This window comes from Kogia breviceps, chromosome 3 (genome assembly GCF_026419965.1).
Source record: "Kogia breviceps isolate mKogBre1 chromosome 3, mKogBre1 haplotype 1, whole genome shotgun sequence".
Lineage (NCBI taxonomy): Eukaryota > Metazoa > Chordata > Mammalia > Artiodactyla > Physeteridae > Kogia > Kogia breviceps.
In genome coordinates this window covers 77,664,956-77,688,683 of record NC_081312.1, presented here as the reverse complement: position 1 = coordinate 77,688,683, position 23,728 = coordinate 77,664,956, and the positions used below count along the sequence as shown (strand labels likewise).

The 23,728-nt window shown below is 43.5% G+C and overlaps 1 protein-coding gene across 10 annotated transcripts in view; it reads left to right on the top strand.

Annotated features, from left to right (window-relative positions):
- RYR3 (ryanodine receptor 3) overlaps window positions 1–23,728 on the top strand; it is a 550,085-nt gene that overhangs the window by 425,336 nt on the left and 101,021 nt on the right. For 8 of the 10 annotated variants that reach the window (XM_067028902.1, XM_059058605.2, XM_067028899.1 and 5 more), the window contains 9 exons: window positions 878–1,058; window positions 2,498–2,609; window positions 5,094–5,214; window positions 11,275–11,444; window positions 14,013–14,233; window positions 17,602–17,692; window positions 19,389–19,529; window positions 20,875–21,038; window positions 23,243–23,321. In XM_067028902.1, the coding sequence (XP_066885003.1) occupies window positions 878–1,058; window positions 2,498–2,609; window positions 5,094–5,214; window positions 11,275–11,444; window positions 14,013–14,233; window positions 17,602–17,692; window positions 19,389–19,529; window positions 20,875–21,038; window positions 23,243–23,321 (1,280 nt within the window). The remainder of the gene's footprint in view (window positions 1–877; window positions 1,059–2,497; window positions 2,610–5,093; window positions 5,215–11,274; window positions 11,445–14,012; window positions 14,234–17,601; window positions 17,693–19,388; window positions 19,530–20,874; window positions 21,039–23,242; window positions 23,322–23,728) is intronic. The other 2 variants (XM_067028901.1, XM_059058604.2) reach the window with 1 other exon arrangement.

Here is a 23,728-nt window from a genome sequence, read left to right as displayed (position 1 = left end):
TTGGCTCTGAGAAGCATTGGCTATCCCTCTCTACATGTGATAGTTCACTGCTTAATTACTTCTTTGGGAAATGATACCCTGTCTTAGTTGTCTACGGTTCTTCCAAAGAAAAATACCAGCAAAATACAATTGTCCAACCTTTAGCTCCCCACAGAGCCAGTCTAAGAGTAACCAAGATAACTTTACCAAGTTGATTCTCACCTGGATAAATGATTTCAGAAATGCCCTGAGGTTCATTCCCACAGACCTGGTTGTTCTAGGGTATGTATTAGACTCTGAGAGAAGACAGCTCAGGAGCTAGCATGTCACTTCTCCAGATGTTAATTGAGGCACACACGCTTGAGTTACCATCTTACCTCCTCTAAAGGAAGGAAGGAAATACCTATTAAGCACCCCTCAGAGAGTTAATAAAGAGGTAAAGTCACTTGTGAATTAATCAGTAATCCATGGCAGACTCAGTAGTGTATTTCTTGCCCTCTGAGGACCTAAATATAGCGAAATAATGTGAATAGCGCAAAATCCTGAACTGAGAAGTAAGACTGTTCAATATTACTTAATCGTAATACTTCAAATAAATAGAGTCTGATGTAATTTATCCAAGCTCCCCTTTCTCTGCATCTGTATTACCTCCTAATTTTAAGAGTATGTGACAAGATCAATCAAATACTGTTTTCCCAGCCTCATCAATTAGAAATCAAATCTGGGGGAATTCCCTTGTGGTCCAGTGGTTAGGACTCTGCACTGTCACTGCTGAGGACATGGGTTCAATCCCTGGTCCGGGAACCAAGATCCCACAAGCCACCTGGCGTGGCCAAAAAGAAATCAATTCCGGGGTTGTTCTCTCCAATGAGTTGGTAATAATGCTTCTTTCCCTTAGGTGAAAGTGTGGAAGAAAACGCTAGCGTCGTGGTCAAGCTGCTCATCAGACGCCCCGAGTGCTTCGGCCCAGCCCTGCGGGGTGAAGGAGGAAATGGTCTATTGGCAGCCATGCAAGGCGCCATTAAGATCTCTGAGAACCCAGCCCTCGACCTCCCCTCTCATGGGTACAAGAGAGAAGTGTAAGTGAATGAATTGCCTCCTCACCCCAATATGGTTGGTAAGCTCTGAAATATTCTCAGTACACGCATGATAAATCAAACGTCCATAACCTCCCCCTGGTAGAGAAAGCACAGGCTCTTTGCAGTTGCGGCTCAAACATTTTAGATCACTTTGTCAAGCTTGTTGTTATCTTGACTCCCAGTAAGCCTAGTGATAAGTATCATCTTCACCCCTTTCCATTTCTCCTACTCCACTCAGGCCAACTGGCAAATGGAGGAGTCAGCAAGCTCTTTCAGCCCTCACTGCGCTTCCCTATGGCATCCCCATGGGAGGAAGCTGTATCCAGGCTAAGAGGCCTAGGCCAACAGTGTTCTAGTCACTGTCTAACCCCAGCCCATTCCCTTCAGTATTTTGAACCTTGGTGTCCCATCTCATACCTCAATTTTTTTTTTTTTTTTTTTTTTTTTTTTTTTTGTGGTACGCGGGCCTCTCACTGTTGTGGCCTCTCCCGTTGCGGAGCACAGGCTCCGGACGCGCAGGCTCAGCGGCCATGGCTCACAGGCCCAGCCGCTCCGCGGCATGTGGGATCTTCCCAGACCGGGGCATGAACCCGTGTCCCCTGCATCGGCAGGAGGACTCTCAACCACTGCGTCACCAGGAAGCCCTACCTCACTTTTAAGAAGAGGGAGTACCCTCCACTCCCTCTTCTGAAAGTGTTTGATATTCCTTAGGTAAAAAGAAAGCTGCAGAGTGTGAAAAATCACAGCACTAAAAATCTTGGTATTTAATGGTTAAAGACATAGTACATTATCAGATTGCCTTGTGGCCTTCCTTTCATTATGTCTTGTGGACATTTCCCTTTTATCACAGCCTCTAGATTAGACCCCAGAATCTAGAGATGGGATATAACTCAGCAGAGGTAACTTTGAAGCCAGTGGCTCCTTTTTTTTGGTGGGGGGAGGGTATTAGTTCTGGTAGGTGATCTGGTAGAGTTAGATAGAATCCCGAACACAAACTAACTGTCCTAAATTTCTCATGTGAAATGAGAAAAACTGAGGCCCAGAGTCAAATAGCTTGTTAGCAACAGGGCCAGGACCTGGACTTGACCCTTCTGACTTCTTGTCCAATGTGCTTTCCATGTCTATTAAGGAAGGAAAAGGGAGGGAATGGTTGGTAGGAGCTTTGGGGGTCACAGTGCAGCTCCATGAGTATGTGTGGTCTGCATGATCCATTCATGTCAGTAAAGTTCATGGGACCCTAGAAATGTCATGAACAAATATTTGGGTCCCTTGAGCTTGGTGAGTTAAACCATCTCATTGACAACCAGAGGGAGAGAAGGAGCCCAATGGAAAGGATGCGTGATGGCCAGGGTGAGCAGAGAAAGTGTTTCTGTATCGTGTCTAAAACATGGCCCCACCTGCCAGGCTGCCTACATTTCCTTGTGTTGGTTCTGTCTCAGCAGCACGGAGGACCATGAAGATGAAGAAGAGATTGTGCACATGGGCAATGCAATTATGTCATTTTATTCGGCTCTTATAGATCTGCTGGGCCGCTGTGCTCCTGAAATGCACGTAAGTGATGAGTTCCCAGAGAGCAGATTTGAGGGTCTTGAACCAGGAACACTGTAGATTTCATGAATGTCGTTTCTTCTTCTGACTCTGGCATTTGTGAACATGCCTTTCTCTCTGTTCCTTTTAGCCAATATCAAAAGTAGTTTCCATCTCTCGTACCTGATTCTACAGTTTTCTAAGGAATGACTCCTGGGAAGATCTCTGCGTTGTGTGATTTCTCTGTGACACTAATAGGGCATATCTGATACATATTCTGTTTCAAAAGCCTCCCAAAACTATGTTTTCCTATGCCTCAACTTGGTCAAAATATGACCAACTTGATTTCTTGTGTCTATCAGGACACTCCACATGGAAAATCCTTTCTTGACAACAGTGGTGTCAGGCATCAGGAAGGTAGTCATGGTTCAAGTTTGCTTATTTCCCAGAAATAAGCTTTACAGACATACTAAAAAAAAGTTTCTATTTTTATGGGATGTCTTCTCAGACGTCCAGTTTTGAACTAAAAAGTTATGTTTTCACCTTCCTTTTTTCATCTCTGCTGGGGGTGGAGAAAGAGATTGGCCTTATTTCTCATAAAGACTCACATCATAAGTGAGAGAGGAAATACTTACTTCTTGCAGGAAAGCAGAAAAGATAGCTTTTTATATTTAAAAAAATACTTGGTTAACTCTTTAAAAGAACTGTTTGATTTGCTCATTCAGGGCTCACGTGCCTGCCTCTCTCTCCGCAGTGCTCACTGCCTTTGGATTATGTCAGAGCGTCTCCTGAAAGCACTTGCAATGCAGATTGGGATGACATAAACAGTGGTTTCTGGTATTGATGAGGTTATATATTTGGTCACTGTCAAGATAACAGTGGATGTGTTGTATTTGTTTAATGCTAATGAAAGGCAGAATCAATTAAAGTAGTGGCTTTCAAACTTTCTTTCTGACCAAAAAAAAAAAAATTTGTTTTGATCATAGTAAGAAATACAATTTACATTGCAACCTAGTATACATATATTCCAGAAACAAAGTTTATCCTTACTTTGGATAATGCACTCTAATATTTTCTATTCTATACTAATTTATTTCATACTTTTTAATGCTGGTGACAATCCACTAAATGATTTTACAGCCCACTAATTGGTCATGACTACAGTTTGAAAGACATTGCATTAAAGCATTCACTCTTATCTTTCTTCCAGTATGTCATGGTCTTATCTAATAAATGAGGTAGCCTGTTTGCAAATCCATCTACAGGTGTTTAGGGAAACTATTCCAGTATGGAAGAATCTAGGATAAAAGTGGAGAGGAGAAAGTCTAAATCTTCAAAGTGAAGCTGATCAGAATTCTTAACTTAGTATTCTAGTTCCTACTGTGGAACCTGTACCTTAAACACATAGTCCCATCTTGCCATTTCTGTGCCCTTAAACAAATAAAGGAAACCTGAAATCGGGCTAGGGAAATACTAGGGTGTCCTACAATCTTGGGGCAGGGTGTCTTTTCCCCAGATCACCTGTAATCACTTCAAAAAGCAGGTTACACTGTTTGCCTAGTCTCAGGAAAACAGGCAGCATGGGATAGCTAAGTCATCAGAGCCCCTCTGGGAAGGCATTTCCTCCTTGCTTACTGCCCCTCAGATTCAATACCTTATAAACACACAGACACACACACACACAGACACTTTTCCCCTGGCCCGTCCTCTGTTAGTGAGGGGTACGGGTGATGCCATCATCAGTGACAGCCTCCCCTATGCCCACAGGAATGAGAGGTGGCAGCTAGGGTCACACACAGGTGTTCTCCTGTCTCCAGTGCTTCAAGCATTATGTCTCAGCATGTCATCCAGCTCTCTCCTGGGTAGAGTCTATCCTGAGCTCATGACAGTTCCATTGCTGACTAAGAGCCTGTGCCCAGAAGTGCACCTGCTACCCCCAGATCCAAGAGAATGTGCACCTGTACATCCCACCCGTGGCCATAAGGATCAGGTTATCCGTCCCCGGATAATTCCATTGAGATGTTCACGTTCTCTCTGACATCCTCTACACCCTTTTATTGCCCTAGTCCCAGCATTAATCAAACATTTAGGAAATAGAAATTCCTAAGTTGTTTCTCCACTTAGCAGAATTCCAGGGTCTGGAATCGTGGCCACATTGTCACCACTCCTGTCATAGCCACCAAGAGCTCCTGGTATTGCAGTCACACTGAGGACAGGCTGCACCTTCACTGCTGAGACTTGATGCCAAAATGGCATGACCATTGCTGTCACAGCAAAGGAACACACTAGCCCTCCTTGGCCAGAGTCATTCCCTCAGTAGCACCTCTTCTAGAAAATCAAGAGAAAGCTCCTCTTTTTCCTATGGTCACACATGTCTAGAACAATTAGGGAAACATAGAAGTGTACCCACCCCATCCCCCTGACAAGGAGAACCATTTTACTGCCCCAGGTTTGTGGAGCAGGCATGTGGGAACCTCATTTATCTTACTCTCCAAACCTACCTTGCAGCTTATCCAGACAGGAAAAGGGGAAGCCATCCGGATCAGGTCCATCCTGCGCTCCCTGGTCCCCACCGAGGACTTGGTTGGAATCATCAGCATCCCCTTGAAACTGCCCTCCCTGAACAAAGGTAAGGGAAGCTGCTGGAGGCTGAGTCCTGCCAGTCTCCCCAGGGCCACCTGCTCACAGCAGGACTCCATCCACAGTGCAGGGCTCCTCCCAGCCTCCTACCGCAGGGCAGGCTGCACAGGCGAAGTATCTTGCTCTTTTTCTGGTGTTGAGGAGTCCTCTCCTCCCAGCTCCAGCTGGCTGCTGTCTCCCCTGCTCCCCTGCGTTGAGATTTCCTATAAGTACGGCTAGTCCAGACCTCACTGTCTTCTGAACTCCAACCCTCTGGAAGGAGGCTGATGGACTGGAACCAATGAGATCTCTCACCAAACCTTCCTTCCCCTTTGCCTCTGTGCCCCCAGCTTATGCAGCCAGCCAGAGCAACAAAAGGAAAGGGTCTGACCCAGGCTCCCCTGCACCACAGTACTCTGTCCCTCACAGCCATGGATCATAAAGAGTTTTCCCCCTGTGCTACACGTGACATTGGGCATCAGTCCTTATTAACTTTACAAACTTATACTCTCCCAAAAGCACACAGGTTCTCCATGTCACTCCACCTGCCATCCAGGCAGTTTCCTCATAGCAGACGGAAGAATTGAAAAGATAGCATGATTTTGTTATAGGGTTTCCCGAAACTAGTGTTCCAAGGAACATTTTTATAGAAGATATTAATTGGTGTACATGTCAACAAGGGGTTTGCAGTCAATCACTTTGGGGAATCTATGGAATATATCACATTTTTTCCATCCTTATTGAGATATAACTGACATATAATGTTATATAAATTAAAGGTGTACAATGTTATGATTTGATATTACAAAATGTTTACCAAAATAAGGTTAGTTCATGCATACTTCACCTCACATAATTACCATATGTTGTTGTTGTTACGGTGAGAACATTTAAGTTCTGCTCTCATAGTAACTTTCACAATACAGTATTGTTAACTATGGTCACCATGCTGTACATTAGATCCCCAAAACTTATTCATCTTATAACTGAAAGTTTGTACCCTTTGGCCAACATCTTCCATTTCTCTCACTTCCCCCAGCACCTTGTAACCATCAATCTAATCTCTGTCTCTATGAGTTCAGTTTTAGATTTGACATATCAGTGAGATTATACAATACTTGTCTTTATCTGTCTTATTTCACTTAGCATTATACCTTCAAGATCCATACATGTTGTTGCAAATGGCAGGATTTCCTTCTTTTTATGGCTAAATAATATTTCTTTGTGTATGTGTGTGTGTCTGTATATATGTGTATACATACCACATTTTCTTTGTCTATGGACACTTAGACTATTTTATTTCTATATCTTGGCTATTGTGAGTAATGTTGCAGTGAACATAAGAATGCAGATATCTCTTTGAGATAGTGATTCCATTTCCTTTGGCTATATATCCAGAAATGGGATTGCTGGATCATTTGGTTGTTCTATTTATAATTTTTTTGAGGAACCTCAACAGTGTTTTCCATATTAGCTGCACCAATTTATATTCCCACCAACAATGCACAAAGATTCCCTTTTCTCCATATCCTCACCAGCATTTGTTATCCCTTGTTTTTTTGTTTTTGTTTTTGTTTTTTATAATAACCATTAGACAGGAGTGAGGTGATATCTCATTGTGGTTTTGATTTGCATTTCCCTGATGGTTAGTGATGTTGAGCATCTTTTCACATACTTGTTGGCCATTTGCATGTCTTGGAAAAATGTCTATTTGCATCCTTTGCCCATTTTAAATCAGATTTTTTGTTTTTGTTTTTGCTGTTGAGTTTTTTTAGTTCCTTATATATTTTGTATATTAACTCCTTGTTAGAAATATGGTTTGCAAATATGTTCTCATATTCTGTAGGTTGTCTTCTCATTTTGTTGATAGTTTCTTTTGTTATACAGAAGTTTTTTAGTTTAATGTAGTCCCACTTGTCAATATTTGCTTTTGGTGTCATATCCAGAAAAATCATTGCCACGACCCTGTCAAGGAGCTTACCCACTATGTTTTCTTCTATGTTTCCGGAATTTTTCAGTTTCTTCTGGGTTGTCCAATTTGTTGGCATATAACTGTTCATAGTAGTCTCTTCTGATCCTTTCTATTTGTGTGTTATCAGTTGTAATGTCTCTTCTTTCATTTATAATTTTATTTGAGTTCTTTTTCTTGGTAAGTCTAGTTAAAGACTTGTCAATTTTGTTTATCTTTTCAAAAAGTCAACTATTAGTTTTGTTGATAATTTTTATTGTTTTCTATTCTCAATTCATTTATTTCTGCTCTGATCTTTCTTATTTCCTTCCTTACAGTATTAGAGTATTCTGGACCTGACTATATACTTAGCTTTAACAATGTGTGATATATTTTCATATTTTTTCATGTTATTAATTCATTTCAGTTTGAATAACTCCTTTCAGCATTTCTTATAAGTGAGGACTAGTGGTGATGAATTCCCCCCACTTTTATTTGGTTGGGAAAGCATTTATCTCACCTTCATTCCTGAAATACAATTTGCTGGGTACAGTATTCTTGGTTGGCAGTTTTCTTCTTTCAGCATTTCAAATATATCATTCCATTCTTTCCTGGTCTGCAAGGTTTGGGCTGAGAAATCCACTGATAGTCTAATGAGGGTTCCCTTGCATGAAAGAAATTTTTTTCTCTTGTTAATTTTAAAGTTTTCTCTTTGTCTCTGACTTTAGACAGCTTTATTATACTGTGTCTTAGAGAAGATGGTTTGGGATTGAAATTTGGGGGTGACATATCAGCTTTATAAACTTGGATGTCCAAATATCTACCCAGGTTTGGGAAGTTCTCAGCCATTATTTCTTTAAATAAGCTTTCTGCCTCTTTCTTCCTCTCTTCTCCTGGGACTCCAGTGATACGTGAATTGTTTCTCTTAATGATGTCCCTTAAGCCCTGTGAGACCTTCTTCATACCTATACATTCTTTTTTCTTTTTGTTCTGCTTACCGGGTAATTTCAAATTATCTGCCTCTGAGTTTACTGATTCTTCTGCTTGGTCCATTGTGCTATTGAAGCTCTCTATTGAATTCTTCCATTCAGTCATTGTATTCTTCAGCCCCAGTATCTCTTTTCTGTTCTTTTTTATGTTTTTAATGTTCTGTTCTATCTCTTTGTTGAACTTATCATTGTGTTCTTGTATTGTTTTGTCTATATTAAGTTGTTTATCTGGATTCTCTTGTAGCACTCTAAGCATCTTTAGAATAATTATTTTGAATTCTTTGACAGGCAATTCATGTGTGTCCATTTCTTTGAGTTCAGTTACTAGAAGTTTACTGTGTTCTTTTTGTGCTATCATGTTACCCTTATTCTTTATGATTCCTATAGCTTTGCATAGGTATCTGTGCCTTTGAAGAAGCAGTCACCTCTTCCAGACTTTATGGACTGACTTTGGTAAAGAAAGAGCTTCACCTTCAGGTGGGGTTCATTAAAGTGTACTGTGACCCAAGGTCTAATGGTACAGGGCACCAAGTACGGAGGTGTGCGGCAGCTTCAGGTCCAGAGGGGGCATGAAGTCTTATTGACTCAGGCCACTGGGGTCAACAACACTGACAACTGCATGGACCTTGGCAAGTGCTGCCTGGGGTCCTCAGTGGCTTCAAGGGCTGTTGGGGTCCTAAGCAGTGCTTCTAGGTTCTAGTAACTAGGGACCAGGGTAGGCAGTGGTGGCCAGAGCCAGTGGTACACATACACTTGGCTGCAGGGACCAGCTGCAGGTGACTGTGTAGTGGCAGAGGCCAACTGCAGACACACACGTAGTGGCAATGGCAGGGACCGACAGCAAAGACCAGAGCCAACTGTGGGTACACTAGCACCTGCGGAGACCCTGGCTATCAGCGTGTACTCCCGTGCCTGCAGGGTCTCACGTGGGTGCATGCACAGCAGTGGAGGCCAGTGATGAGAGCTGGGCTGGCAGCGTGCAGGTGCACAGCTGGAGTGACTAACCCTTCAGCTGAAGAGGTCTAGGTGGCATCATGTATTTGCACAACCACAGAGGCTGGGGCAGGCTGCCAGTGCGGATTTTGGGTTCTGGCTGTTGCAGGAGGGGCACTGGGGAGAGAGTCAGGTGACTGGGCATCTGTGAACACAAAAACCTGTGGGACCAAAACTGGTGAAATCTGGATTTTGTGGTGGCTGTGCTGGCTTTTGGTTTCTTCAGTGGCAGAAGCTGCTGGGTCCTCAGCAAGCAGGTCACTGGGAACCACAGTGGCTCCTACTGTGTGGAGGGTACTGGTAGCCCCTGCCCTTCTTCCTTGTTCCTAGACATATCAGCTTTGCCAGTCTCTGGGTGGGGTGAAACCAAAGCTAGTCCTTCATGCAGTGCCCCAGAAGGCTGGGGAAGCCGATCACCCACCACACTCTCGCTTTCTGGCAAAAGGAACTCTTTCCAGCTGAGGAGTTTCACTCTTGCCACTGCGATGCAGGCAAAATGAAGCTACCCTTCCTTCCCTTTTTGTGCACTTACTCTCAGAGTTTTTGTTCCATTCTGTTGAAGTTTCTTAAGTGGATCCCTGAGCTCTCCCAGACTGGTTTGGTTCATGGATAGGTGTTTAATTGTTGATCTTTGAGGGGGCGGGGGGGGGGGGCAAAGCTGGGGTCTCCTACCACCCCCATCTTGGTGACATCATTCTTGAATATATAGCATTTTATAGCTTCATGAAGCACATTAAGATTATAAAGTCTCTGAGAAAACATATGATAAAGAAAATAAATGTTGAACTCAGTGTTTCCCAAACTTTTCGAACACAGAGCACTCAGTATCCCGTAAAAATACTGTTCTTTAGAGCACCACATGTCTGAGAGATTAAATCAGCCTCCGATGTTCGGAAACAGCTCCCCCTGGTGCTCAGGGGAGGAGAAGCAGGCAGCCTCCTGTCTGGAAAGTGTCTTCTCTCCTTGCTCTCCCAGAGCTCTGCACAGGTGCCTGGGCTGCGTTAGGTTCTGGGCTGGGTAGCGCTAAATGTTTGTGGCTCTCAGGATGCCTTACGAAGTACAGTATTTATATACGCTATGAATTTAGCTTGATCATTTAGGTGCTCTCTTTCCTAGTTTTTGGTGTTAACAAAACAGTAGGAGGAAGACTCTTTTTTATCCTCTTTGAAGATCCTTTTTGTTCTCCAAGTCAAGAAAGTTTTATTTTCTTCATGATATTTCCCCACTTTATCTTTGAACTACGCTATTAAAATAAGGTTAGAATTCTTGAATGATCTGATCTAAATTTCACCCAAATCAAATAATAGTTTCTAAATTGTTTCTAAATAGTTTGTAACTGAAAGAGTATTTCCTCAGTCTTGTGCTGTTTATGTTGCAATGGCTGTAAGCATGACACACTTTTCAATTTAATCTGCCTTACATTTTTCTCCCTCACTTTTTTCATCATTCAACAAAGCAATAAATCAAGCCCTGATTCCTGGCATTTACCCACCAATTTCAAGCTCCCAATGTGATACCACTGAGCATGGAGTTGGACAGAGAATGCACATAGCACCCTGTTGTACTGTGCTTCCAACATACAAATACAACAGATGTAAATAACCTCAAATATAGTTTATAGTACAATAATTAGGAAGTGGTGATCTTTGAGTACTTGTTACCTTTTAAAATATAATATACTTAATTGCAAATCATAATTTTTTTTTTTTTTTTTTTTTTTTGCGGTATGCGGGCCTCTCACTGTTGTGGCCTCTCCCGTTGCGGAGCACAGGCTCCGGACGCACAGGCCCAGCGGCCATGGCTCACGGGCTTAGTTGCTCCGCGGCATGTGGGATCTTCCCGGACCAGGGCACGAACCCGTGTCTCCTGCATCGGCAGGCGGATTCTCAACCACTGCGCCACCAGGGAAGCCCCATAATTTTTAATAATGGGCATATCTAATAACTGGCTCACAAAATTCCTGAAGTTTTAACATCCAGTTCTTCCACGCCAGTATAAGCTGACTCTAGCACAACATTGTATTATTTCTAAAATTCCTGTTTCTTGTCAGGAGAACAAGCCATAGCCAGACAAGCTCTGTGTTCCATTTGAGACTGTGGAGCTAGAAAAGGGGAAATTACATTCTCTGTGTGTCTTTCAGATGGATCAATCAGCGAACCAGATATGGCGGCCAACTTCTGCCCTGACCACAAGGCACCCATGGTGCTGTTCTTGGACCGTGTTTATGGTATAAAGGATCAAACTTTCCTGCTTCACTTGTTGGAGGTTGGATTTTTACCTGACTTAAGAGCCTCTGCCTCTTTAGATACAGTAAGTGGTTAAAATAAGAAAAATTATTTTTCCATCATTTTAAATGATTAACATTGGAATTAGAAGTGAATAGTTTCTATCTACTCACTGATTACATACTAACAGTTTGCTTTAAAGGGTGAGAAAATAGAGGAACCAAGAAATGGCAGATGTGAATTTATTAGTCCAGAGACTTATATGTAGGTGAACTGGACCTCAGATATTCAATCTAGCTCCCTCTAGGGCAAGGCCTCCCAAGCTCAGCACTCTTTAAGGTGGGGGTGGGGAGCATCCTGTGCATCGCAGAATGTTTAGCAGCATCCCGGGCCTCTACTGGTACTACATACCGTAGCACACCCCCCCAAAGCAATTCACCAGGGGTACCCTGGGAGGCAAAATCTCCCTCACATGAGAACTATGGCTCTGTCACTAATGAAAAAGTTATGTGCACTGACCATCAGGAAGGATAGTCCGAAGCTCACGGCATGACAAGGTCAATGTAAGAGGCCAAGTGCAAATCCAAGTTTGGAAGTCAAGTGTGAGGTAGGGTAATCCAACATCAAGAGACATCAAGACAGGAGGCCCCAGGAGTTAGAACACATAGATGCCAGATGCCCCAAGTCAGGATGAAGCAGAGAGATAGTGTACCAGGAGTCCTGGGTCCAAGGAGGAAAGACCAATTAGATCAGAGTAAGTTTTCAAACAAATCTTGGCCAGTTAAGGGTTGTTTTTAAAGAGCCAGTGGCATATCTTCTTGATCAGTCATAAAGTTTCTCAAAGGCTCCACCTGGTGTCCAACAGCAATAGAGTTCTGAGCTCTGGTGATGGGTGGTCAGCTAACCAATATCTTAACTGGGGTGGATTCCGTTTGAACCAGTTACACAGAAATGGATGGGGTCACCCAGAAATGGAAAGCAGTATGAGCCCCAGTCTGAATGGGAGCTCTGTCCCTATCTGTGGCATGGAGATAAGAAATGGTATATCCATGAAGACATTAGAGGCATATGGCTGTTTTGCAAAATTAAAACAATGCTTCCACAGCAAATTTTTTTAGGTTTCCTATAAATTCCTTGATTTAAAATATTAAAATATTTTTAACTTGTGGGACATTCCCAAGTTTCCTGATCAAAGCATTCAACTTGTTTATAGATCAAATGAACAGCAAATACTATTCTAGAATTTGGTGTTCAAATCACATGCTTGTCTACACACCACCTACCACAAAAGAAGTTTGGTATTCAGTTCTTCAGCACACATATTTTCATGCATTCTCTTTTGAAAACTTTTAAGCCACCAGAATCAAAGCTCTTCCTTCCTCATTTTAACAACTCTGTCTTTTTTTGTTTTTTTTTTTTTGCGTTACGCGGGCCTCTCACTGATGTGGCCTCTCCCGCTGCGGAGCACAGGCTCGGGACGCGCAGGCTCAGTGGCCATGGCTCACGGGCCCAGCCGCTCTGCGGCATGTGGGATCCTCCCGGACCGGGGCACGAACCCGTGTCCCCTGCATCAGCAGGCGGACTCTCAACCACTGTGCCACCAGGGAAGCCCCAACTCTGTCTTTTAAAGTGATGAATGTGGAAGATTAGCTATTTCTTTCCATCATATGATTACTGCAGCTCCTAGAAGGCAAACTTTTGATAATTAATAGAAACACCCAGAAATATGTACCATTCAAAGAAAACAGTTTATCAGATCATAAGTTAAAGGAAATGTGTTACTGATACAATGGCTGTGATCATGACAGGAAATAAGGATAATATTTCATCTCTGTGGACCTCAGGGTTTCTTTGGCAGTTCTGCACTTTTCAAAGATGATAGTTAAGCATGCTTTGGCTATATTTAGTGTCACTAAATGGGCCTTCCTTAAATCTAACCTGTATAAATGAGCAAGAGATAACATTGTGAATGAGGATTACAGCAGAGTTTAAGAGAAGGCCCTTGATTTCTATTCCTTGTACACTTTTTCCCCATGCAGAGTTAGGTTCCCTTCAGTGCTGTCTTACCCTCATGCCAATTATCAGATTGCAAGTTGCTCACAATGCTCAAAAATTAGGTGATGGGGGTCAGAGCTCCACTTCCTCTCTGTAAAATTGTCACACAACCAGTGAGTGTGAGAGCTTGCTCAGCTTGTAACCGTTTACTAATCTCAAAATCGCAAGAGGACAGCTTGTGAGTCTCCATACGGTGAAAACAGAGAGTGAAAACCAGAATAATAATACAGTAGCCTGGCAGCTGGTCTTCGCAAATATCAAGGGTGTTGGGTTCAACTGGTCATCAGCTGATTTTCATAAGCGTTTAGGCTTCTTCTTTAAAGGGAACAGATGTTTGTGGACCATTTGGAATGAGTTAGCACCAGCTAGCCTTTGCTTTTCTTCTGTTTATTGTTTCTTTTAACCTGATTCTCTTTCATTTAAGATGCAAAAGAGCAATAGGTCTCTTTAGACAAGGTAGAAAGTTGTTCAGCCTGTCACTGTGAAACACGCATATGTGTACACCTCCCCACCCTGCTAGATGAGAGCTCAGTACAGGGGGAGGCCTGGCTCTGTCTTTCCCAGGAGACGAATCAGCGTCTCAATCTTCTTTCTTTAGGTTTCCCTAAGCACCACCGAGGCCGTGCTGGCACTGAACAGGTACATATGTTCTGCCGTGCTCCCGCTCCTCACAAGATGCGCCCCTCTCTTTGCTGGAACAGAGCACTACTCCTCTTTGATCGACTCTACACTGCAGACAATATACAGGCTTTCCAAGGGCCGTTCCCTCACCAAAGCTCAGAGGGACACCATAGAGGAGTGTTTGCTGGCCATTTGCAAGTAAGTACCCGGTCTTATGTTCTTCACTTCCGTGTATGCATCCACACCAGCTGCATTGAATTGTGTAACCCAAAACCTGGTGAATCTAGTCTGAGGATTTGCTCAGACTCGAAGGATGTGCTGGGTCCCCTACTTGCTGCAGGCTCTTTTTTCTGTTGAAAAAAAAATTTTTGAAGTATAGCTGATTTACAATGTTGTGTTAGTTTTGTGTACAGCAAAGTGATTCAGTTATACGTATATATACATATTCCTTTTTAGATTCTTTTCCATTATATGTTATTATAAGATATTGAGTATAGTTCCCTGTGCTGTACAGTAAGTCCTTGTTGGTTATCTATTTTATTTATATATATATATATATATATATATATATATATATATATGTATATTTTAATCCAAAACTTCTAATTTATCCCACAGGTTCTTTCTGATCACCTCTCCCTTGAGGCTTATCTCTCGCTCTGGGGAAGTGAGGCCAGCAGCTTGGGCTCTAGCCTTGAGGGCTGGTGAACCAGGAGATGAGACTGATTTTCAGGCCTGAAGTATTCAGAACTAATAAGAACTGAAAGGACTGACCAGTTGTTTATTTCTAGGCAGCCCTAGCCCCCTACCGCCTTATTATTATAAGAAATAGTGCTTTAGTTCCTAAAATAGAGCCAGAAGCAGATTTTCCTATTCTGAATGAGTGGACCTTTACACAGAGGCCAGACTGTAAAAGTGTCAATCAAAGCAACCTACCTCTAGGCCCCACAAGGCCTGAAACGAAACAAAGAAGGCATCTCCAGTGCCTGTGGGGAATGAAAGGCAGTAGTTTTCACTGCTACAGATGAGCTTCAGAGCCAAACAAGGGAAGAGGGTAAAGTCAGCCCCAAGAGGGGAGCTTGTCAGGAAACTCCATCAGGACTTGTAGGGTCAAAGGAAGAAGGACTCTTCCCGTGGCAGGTCTCAGCAGCATAGTTCAGGACCAGGCTCTGCTGTTTAAGCCAGTGGCTTTCCACCTCAGCTATGTATTAGAATCACCTGGGAGCTACTAAATAGATACCCCAATGCCAGGCCACAACTCGGGCCCCCAAAATCAAAACCTTTAGGGATGAGACCCAGAGCTCTAGCTTGTGAAGCTCCCCAGATGATGCCATGATGTAGCCAAGACTGAGAATCACTGCTGTAGGTTGTCCTGGAGTCAGGACCAGCAGGTTCCCCCTTTAGCGGCCAGCTGGGTCTGGTCCTGATTCTTGTTGAATGGGTTGTTTCCTAGTCACACAAGAGATGACTAAGCAGTGAGGGGCTAGGCCTGCCTAGAAAAAAGGAATTGGTCAGTCCTTTTAGGACATCAAGTTAAAAGGCAATCTCACATTTATATTTCAAATGTAACAATGGTCCTTCCATTTTAAATGCTTTATTAAAATTAACCTCTATCTGCTACCTTTCTATCATCTAAGGCCTACAGGCTTCAACTACTTTAGGGACCAAACTGTGTCATGCACAGTATTGTTTGCCTAGGGTATGGAGTGGAAGATGGGAGACATCCACCCAGGCCCCATAGAAGGGGTTTCTCTCTGAGATCCTCTGCCAAAATCAGGCCCTATACTCTGACACCACTTCATTCGTTCCAATATTATTAGAACTGGCAGAGAATTAAGCTCACTTGAATACTGTTGGTCTTAGAGACAAAGCTTGGTAAACACACTATAGGCCTCTAGGAATTAGCAGGGTGACTAGGGTTTCCATGCTGCCACTTCAAAAGGAGGGATAAGAGCCCCGTTACTGGTGTACATGGGCTCCTACTTTTCTTCTGAGTAGCGGCCAAGGGAATAAACAGTGAGTCTGCACAGAAAGAAAGTCTTCCATCAGCATCGATTCTGTAATTGTCTGGTAGCCACGTCAATCACAGCTATAGATATTGTTCTACCTTTTGCTAGATTTGAACTCAGCAGGTATCTTAGAAACCAAACCAACAGTCCTGTCTCCCAGCATAAGCTGTTTCCTAGTTAAAAAAAAAAAAAGTCATGGCGAGACTGATGTTAGAGCAAATGTTTTTAAAGAATCAGATCAGACCTTGGGGAAATTAGAATTTTACATCAGACCAAAAATAGAGCTCACAGCCCTATTCCTGTACTCTTAGGAGCTTCCCCACTCCTCCTCTCAACCGTCTGAGCTCTAGAAACACAGACAAACTGACACGTAGATTTTTAATTTATTTTTAGTAAGTCAGGAATTAATCAAGTTAGAGATTTATTTTATTCCTTGATTTTATTCGTCACTCAATCTAAGGTGATATTGCTAATTGGGTAAACGATGTAAAAAAAATGAGGAACTTTATACCCTTATAATTACTACATTTAGAGACAAGCTTTTTTTTTTTTTTTTTTTTTTTTTTTTTTTTTTTGCTGTGTATTATGCCTGACTTCTTCACTCCAGGGCTTTTTATTGCAAGGCCAGTTCTACCAAAAGTTGTGAAACAGACGAACTTTGTTGTCCATCTCCATTGATATCCATCCTTCTTGTTGTAGATGCCTTCAAGGCTTTCTTTCCTGGCATTTTAACATTCAACATCAGTTATTAACTTTGCCTCCATGGCTCTTAGGCATCTCTGAAAGGGGCTCATGGGTTGAACTTACGTGCCAAATTGTGTGTAAGTGTGTATTTTCACTGGGAAGAATCCAGAGGTTCCACTGGGTTTTGAAAGGTTTGGCAATCTGAAAATATAGGCTAAATCAGCGTTGCTTATCTCTCCTTTCTCTATCTCAGAATTTACTTGCACCAAATACCAAGGCCATGAACGCTTTGATAATTTGATACATTGTTCTCTCATTACTCAATTTGCCTTTTAAAGGAGTTTTTTGAGGACAGACCCTTAACCCAAAGAAATGATTTCAATAATGAGAATATCAGGGACCAGGTAGTAACTCAGAGCACCCTTCAGATCACACCAGAAGGTGGCCTCAGATTCCACCCGTGCAGCTAATCATCTCTAACTTCTTCCTTTGCAGAGTTCAGAAAGATGGTCAGTTCGTAGCAATGGCGCTAATATCACGTGCACTTTCTTTCTGTTATAGACTTGTTTGCACATAATCAGTGGCTGTATTTTGAGTGTGCATAGACCCTGGGACATCTTGTCACATGGTGATTGGAATTTAACCTTAGGGATCCCAAGCCATGAGTCCCACTCCTTCTCTCTACATTGTAACTATACTCAGTTTTTAAAGTGTTTTATCATAGACTGTGGTTTATCCACGATCTTTTGATTTAGGAGCTAAATGTTTTGAAGCTTAGCTCTAATATATGGTTATCGCTGAGTATTCCTTTCATTCCCTCTTCCTTATTTTTTTTTCATTCTATCCTTTTGTTTTTCTTATTTCATACTGCAGCCACTTGAGGCCTTCCATGTTACAGCAACTCCTGCGACGTCTAGTTTTTGATGTGCCACAACTCAGTGAATACTGCAAAATGCCTCTTAAGGTAAAGCCTCTCTGTTGTTACAGAAAAAACAGTCTATGGCACAGGAAACTTGCCTTGTAAAACATGATCTTCACAACTGGGGGAGCAAAACACATCTTAAATGGGTTTTACTCCTTTAAGTTGATAGCTAACCAAATACAATCTCCAAAATCAAATCCCTTCTTGAGTGTCAAGGTTGGAAAGAGTAGTTCTGCTAGATTCATTAACTGCTCCAATTTTCCTTAATTGATTTCTACCAATTACTTGATATTTATCAGAGGTTAGTGAGGGCACTTGGATTTTGTACTTTCCTGCCCTAATTAGGTTTTCAGAATGTTTTTAATCTCAAAAAGCTTTGAAGGCCCTGTGAGTCTTCATTTAGGTACAGAAAATAAAATGTCCCTTTTCTATTCCATACTGTGTTGTGCTTTTTTTTCTTTTCCTTCTGTAACAGGTCCTTTTTTTCACTTTTTTTTTTTTTTACTTCTTTTCTCTTGTTTTATTAATGAAAAGTAAGGCCACAGAGCCCTCTCTTTGCCACCTGATTCCTGATTTTCTCACAAATTACCAACATTTCGTTGCCGGTATAGGGAACATCCGGGCCTGGGTAGAAGGACACCAGAATCAGCCACCCACACAGAGGGCAGTGTTTTTCATCTTTTACCTCTGAGGCACCTGCCATATTAGCATATTCAAAAGGGTCAGCAGTGGCCAGCCACACCTGAAACTTCTGCCCAGTGATTTCAACAGAACTTTTCCCTCTTTTCAGAAATATCACTAGTTCAAGCAAGGATTTCAAGAAGCATTTTACTGGGATAAACAGAATTCCCAGAAGCCTTTAGTTCATCCTCTTTCTCCACGCCAGGCAGAAGACAGCTTGTACGCTGTCAGAGATTCCACAGTCCTCCACGGGCTCATTCTTCTGTCTAACCCTAGCACTCCCAGTTTTCATCCCCCCAAAATCCTTTAGCTAAAAACCACAGTTTTTACAGTTCAACCTGGCATTGCTTCCTTGGCAGACCTGTGCCGTCAGCTAGATTCTGGCTCCTAAAGAAACATCATCTATAGCAGTCAATAAGCTCACCTTTACCCCTTACACCAGCGGGATTTTTCTCGGAGGATGTGGATCCCGCCGGCTGAGATGGGACCATTGGCAGTGTACGTGTGCCCTCTATTGGCCACGTGGGGAACTGCTGCAACATGGCTGGACCATCAGAAGGCCCAAGTGAAAGGCAGGGAAGCCAGGGACAGTAATCAACGCTGAGAAAATCTGCAGACCCACAGCCTACTCCCCACCCTCCCCTCCCCATGTCAGCATTACAAGGATCTCCCAGATTTATTATAAGCAAAGATCTCAGAAGAAATTTCCCCATCCCTGAGTGGCTGGAACAGCACACGGTGACGACGTCCAGAGGGTAGCATTTTCTCCGTAGGAATAGAAACAGTTCCTCTCCATTTTCCAGGAAATGCGAGGGATGAGTTAGGAGGCACAAGAATTCATCAGGTAGATTCCGTTCAGGCTGGAGCTCGTTAGGCACAAGAGCAGACCGTTCCCTGTGGCGTTTGGGGGCCTCTCTGTAGATAACCGAACTGTTTCCATTGTTGGTTTCACTCTCCTGATGGGTGTGTGCTGTTTTCTTCTCCCCTGTGTGCTGTTGATACCTGTGGATCATCTCTGCCCCACCCCACTGGTGCACATCTGTTCTCAACCGCCCAGCTTCTGACAAATCACTACGAACAGTGCTGGAAGTATTACTGTCTGCCTTCAGGCTGGGGGAGCTACGGTCTGGCTGTGGAGGATGAGCTGCATCTGACAGAGAAGCTCTTCTGGGGGATTCTTGACTCCCTTTCCCATAAGGTAATGGCAGTGCTTCCTGAAGAAAGAAGGGGGGTTGCCCAACCTCGGTGATCCAACCACCTGCACGTAAGAATAGCTGATACCTAGTCAGCCTCTATCTACCATGTGCCCAGAACCGTGCCAGGCACTTCACAAGCGGATCACATTCATTACCCCAACTCTCTCAAGTAGGAACTACCCTGATCCTCATTTGACAGGTGAGAGAAAGGGCAGTTGATGACTTGCCAGACTCAGAAAGCTAATATCTGGAAGGGCAACTTCCAGAGTGAATCACAGAAATATTTCCTGGTTCCAGTATTAATGACTTACCCTGCCCCCATTCCTTCCCTGCTATGTTGTGTGGCCCCGGTTAGCTGGCCTTCACCAAGTTCAAGCCTAGAGAAGTCCTAGCGTCTGCCCTGATGCAGGGACATGGGATTCGCAGGAGACCTTATGCCATTCGGGCGAGGTGCTTCTCGGCCACTGAGGAGAAGGAGCTTGAGGGAGGATGCGGGCCTCTGAATCCCAAGCCTTCCTGTGCAGTCTGATTGGATTACAGCCCCGACCTGTATGTAGGCAGCCTCACACCTGCCTCCCCTTCCCTTACCCCAGATTTAGATTTGTGACATCACCAGCTTTAGACAGGATCAGGAACATTCAGGGTGGTATGGCCATAGACAGGTCACCAGCTTTAAAGGTAGAAAATGAGAAGTTTTTCAGGTTTTCGTACAGAAGTCTGGAGCTTCAGGTGTACAGCTGCAGTCTGGTGTTTACCTACATTGACATGATATTCCCTCCTATCTTCCTTTGGTCTGGTACAAGCAGATCAAAGGTTGTCCCTCACCTGACATATTTTAACTGAGATTCCTTCCTGTCTGGGTTCAGGAGAGAATGTCTGTGATACAGAGCAGTCCGCTGATGGTGTCAGCATATGACCCGCGTCAGCTACCGAGGGAGCCAGCAAAGCTGCTGTGCCCTCTCTAGGCACAGGGTGGGTCACTTTCTATAACCATCTATAGCCGACAAGTTTTTAGACTCTGTTGACCTACTGAGAACCACTTTAACCTTTAGATATTCCTGCAATTAACTAGTTAGGAGATATTGATTTAAACCTTGATTTAAGGTTTCTCAACCTACAGCAAACGGTGACTTGAAGGCTTTACAGATTGTCGCTTTTCTGTGACAAGGATACCTCAGTTTCCACCAGAATGTATTACAGGCCTTACATGTTCCCCATTTTGGTTAACTTGGGCAAATGCATGTGTTTTGTTTTTTTTTCTTCTTCCCAGCTAATCGGTGAGTGGTTCTGCCTGGCGGGCTATGGTTTTGGTGTGTGTGCTAATGTGGTCTTTGTCTTTCCTCACAGAGCTATGACCCAGATCTTTTCCGAATGGCCCTGCCCTGTCTCAGTGCTATAGCTGGGGCCTTGCCACCAGACTATTTAGATACCAGAATCTCAGCCACATTGGAGAAACAGATCTCAGTGGACGCAGATGGCAACTTTGACCCCAAGCCTATCAACACCATGAAGTGAGTCCAGAATCATCTCTAAGCTGGTCCTAGATTTTGCCCCATGGCCAGTGTTTCTCTTTCAGAAGGTAGCCAGAAATTTAAGCTTCTCTTCCTTCCCTCCTGCCAACATGGTTCGTCATGTCCCTTGACACTACAAGTCACATTAGGTGCTAGATTTTGTCCTCAACTCCTGAAAGATTAATCCATCCATATCTGATTATATGCTGTATTATTATATTCTGGGCTTTTTTTTTGGAGAGTGGGGTTGGTTTATTTATTATAAGAGGTGGATGCTCTCCACATGTGTCACCTGAGGCACTGCAAGAACCCTGACAAATGATGCAATTAATTTATTAATGAGTTTTTTGACAAAATCTTTGCTCTTTGTGAATTAGGCCTGTACAGTACTAATAACATCATACATCAAAACATCTCCATAAATAACACTCAGCTGAGCTCCAGCAGGACTTCAGGGTGTGAGGGCAGAACAACATGGGGTCCTTATTTGAGCGATTGGACCTGCTCTTTGCCAGCGGATGCTGGGTCTTTGGAAAAACTCTACAATAGCGCTTTTTCATTTCTCCCCCTGATTCTCCAGCATTCCTTGCTGGTGATGATTAGGCCACGGACAAAGTATTAGACAAGATCTGCTCAATTTTGCCTTTGGCGGTACGACCCCAATTATGATTATGGGTTGTGGGGCATACAGGCTTCATCTCCAGCTGCAGTTTCAACAAAAAGCTCCAAAACTGCTGTAGAATGAGAAGGGAAAAGAAGGCATCCTCTGTGAGCCCCTTGGACTTATGTTTTATGGCACTAGTTCTCAGATGAGAGCCACAGCCTGAGCCCTTCCCCAGAGCTGTCAGCTTGTGATAACATATAAAATTCATCTTTGGGAAAATTAAATACATATTCCATCAGCAGAGCCTTGAGCTGAGCGGATGATGGGAAACCGAATTGAACCTGCTGTAAGGAAGAGGTAAGGGGTGTGGTGAGCCTTCAAGCTAAGGCCAAAGGGAAGGCAGGTATTGATCTGGAGAACTTGGCCCTATGAAAACGTAAGTGTGCTGAAGGAGGACAAAAGGTGTGATCACTTGGATGGTTTTGTAAACACTATGAGACAATGCGGTACTCAAGCAATGGTATGCTAATGGTGACTCATTCGTTGTTTTTTTGAGATTTCTTCTAGTAGACCTCTGACATCAGTATGGCTCTTTGAGTAATATGTATAATGGGGACTGTGACCAAAACTTAAACAGAAAAGGGCCTTATTGCAAGGATGTGGGGTCATTATTAAAACCTAGTGAAAGGCTGACTAAGCAGGCCTCAGCAAGGGCAGGAACTAAGGCAGAGTGACCAGATGGACATTCTCCAGGTGTCCACATTGGATGAATCACCCTGAAGAGTTTGCTGTCCTGGTCTCACTCAACTGAGGATTCATATCCCAGTTCCCTGGTGGCCTAGTGGTTAGGATTCAGTGCTTTCACTGCTGTGGCCCAGGTTCAATCCCTGGTTGGGGAACTGAGATCCTACAAGCCGTGCAGTGCAGCCAATTTAAAAAAAAAAAGATTCAAATTCCAGGAAGAGTGAGTCTGACTGGACTCGTCAGAGACAGTCCTCAGAGACAGTTCACATAAGACTGCACACAAGTCAGGAAGCCTTATTCCTTAAAGCGAAGTGGAGGCGTATTGCCAACAGAAGGGGCAAAAGCTGCAGGGCTAACAGAACTGACAGGGGTGTCTACTGGGTTGCCATGATTTTAGTATTTGAACATGAATCACCAAACCGCAAAAGGTAGACAAGCACTATTTTGTATCATTTGGTCCTGTAGCTACCCACTTCTGCCATCCGCAGATCGGTGTTGTGAGATGGCAGGACAGTGTCTTTGGATGAAGGGATTCATCCGGACAGGTCTGGCCCAGGAGCCAAAGTGGTTCTTAGGAGCCAAGGGAACCCAGAGCAGCTGGAGGGAGGCCACCTGTGAAGCAGAGGCTGCTGCAGAGATGCCCTCTGATTAGCCATGGGTGTGTCTGTGACCTAGTCCTGGATATGCTTTGAGCTCAGGAAGGTCACTGCGTCTGGGGTCCAACTTCACATCTGGGGTTAGCTGGTTGATCACATGCAACTTCTGATGGCTGATTGTTAGCTCTGGCCATCTTTTCGGCACATGTGACTGAAGTGCTTGGGGAGGTTGTAATTTTATTTTTCCCCTCATTTCACAGTTTCTCCTTGCCTGAAAAATTGGAATACATCGTCACCAAGTATGCTGAGCACTCGCATGATAAATGGGCCTGTGATAAGGTAGGGATCATCATCCAACCGACAATTGTCATGGGAAAAAAAACAAAACAAAACAACAGCCCAAGAACACGAAAGGGTCCAATCCTGGAAGTCTGCCTGACTTGTCTAAGTGACAGAGTCGCCATGCTAATGGCATTCATTATTTCTGAGCGGCAATTTCCCAGGGTTGGTGGAGATCAGAGAAATGGGCGGGGGCAGTTGCTGATTGCGGCTTTTTGTGTCTCAAGAAAATGATCGCTTCTGGGAGTGTTAATGTGTGTCGTCACGTTGCATTTCCTGGAGTCGGCGCCCAAGCACGTGCTTGCGTGTGTTTGACGTAAAGGCTTAACGTGGGGCCGGTGGCTTTTATTAAATGTTTCCTTTGAATGTAGTGTCGGAAAAAGGGAAAATTGAATGGAAAGCTTTAC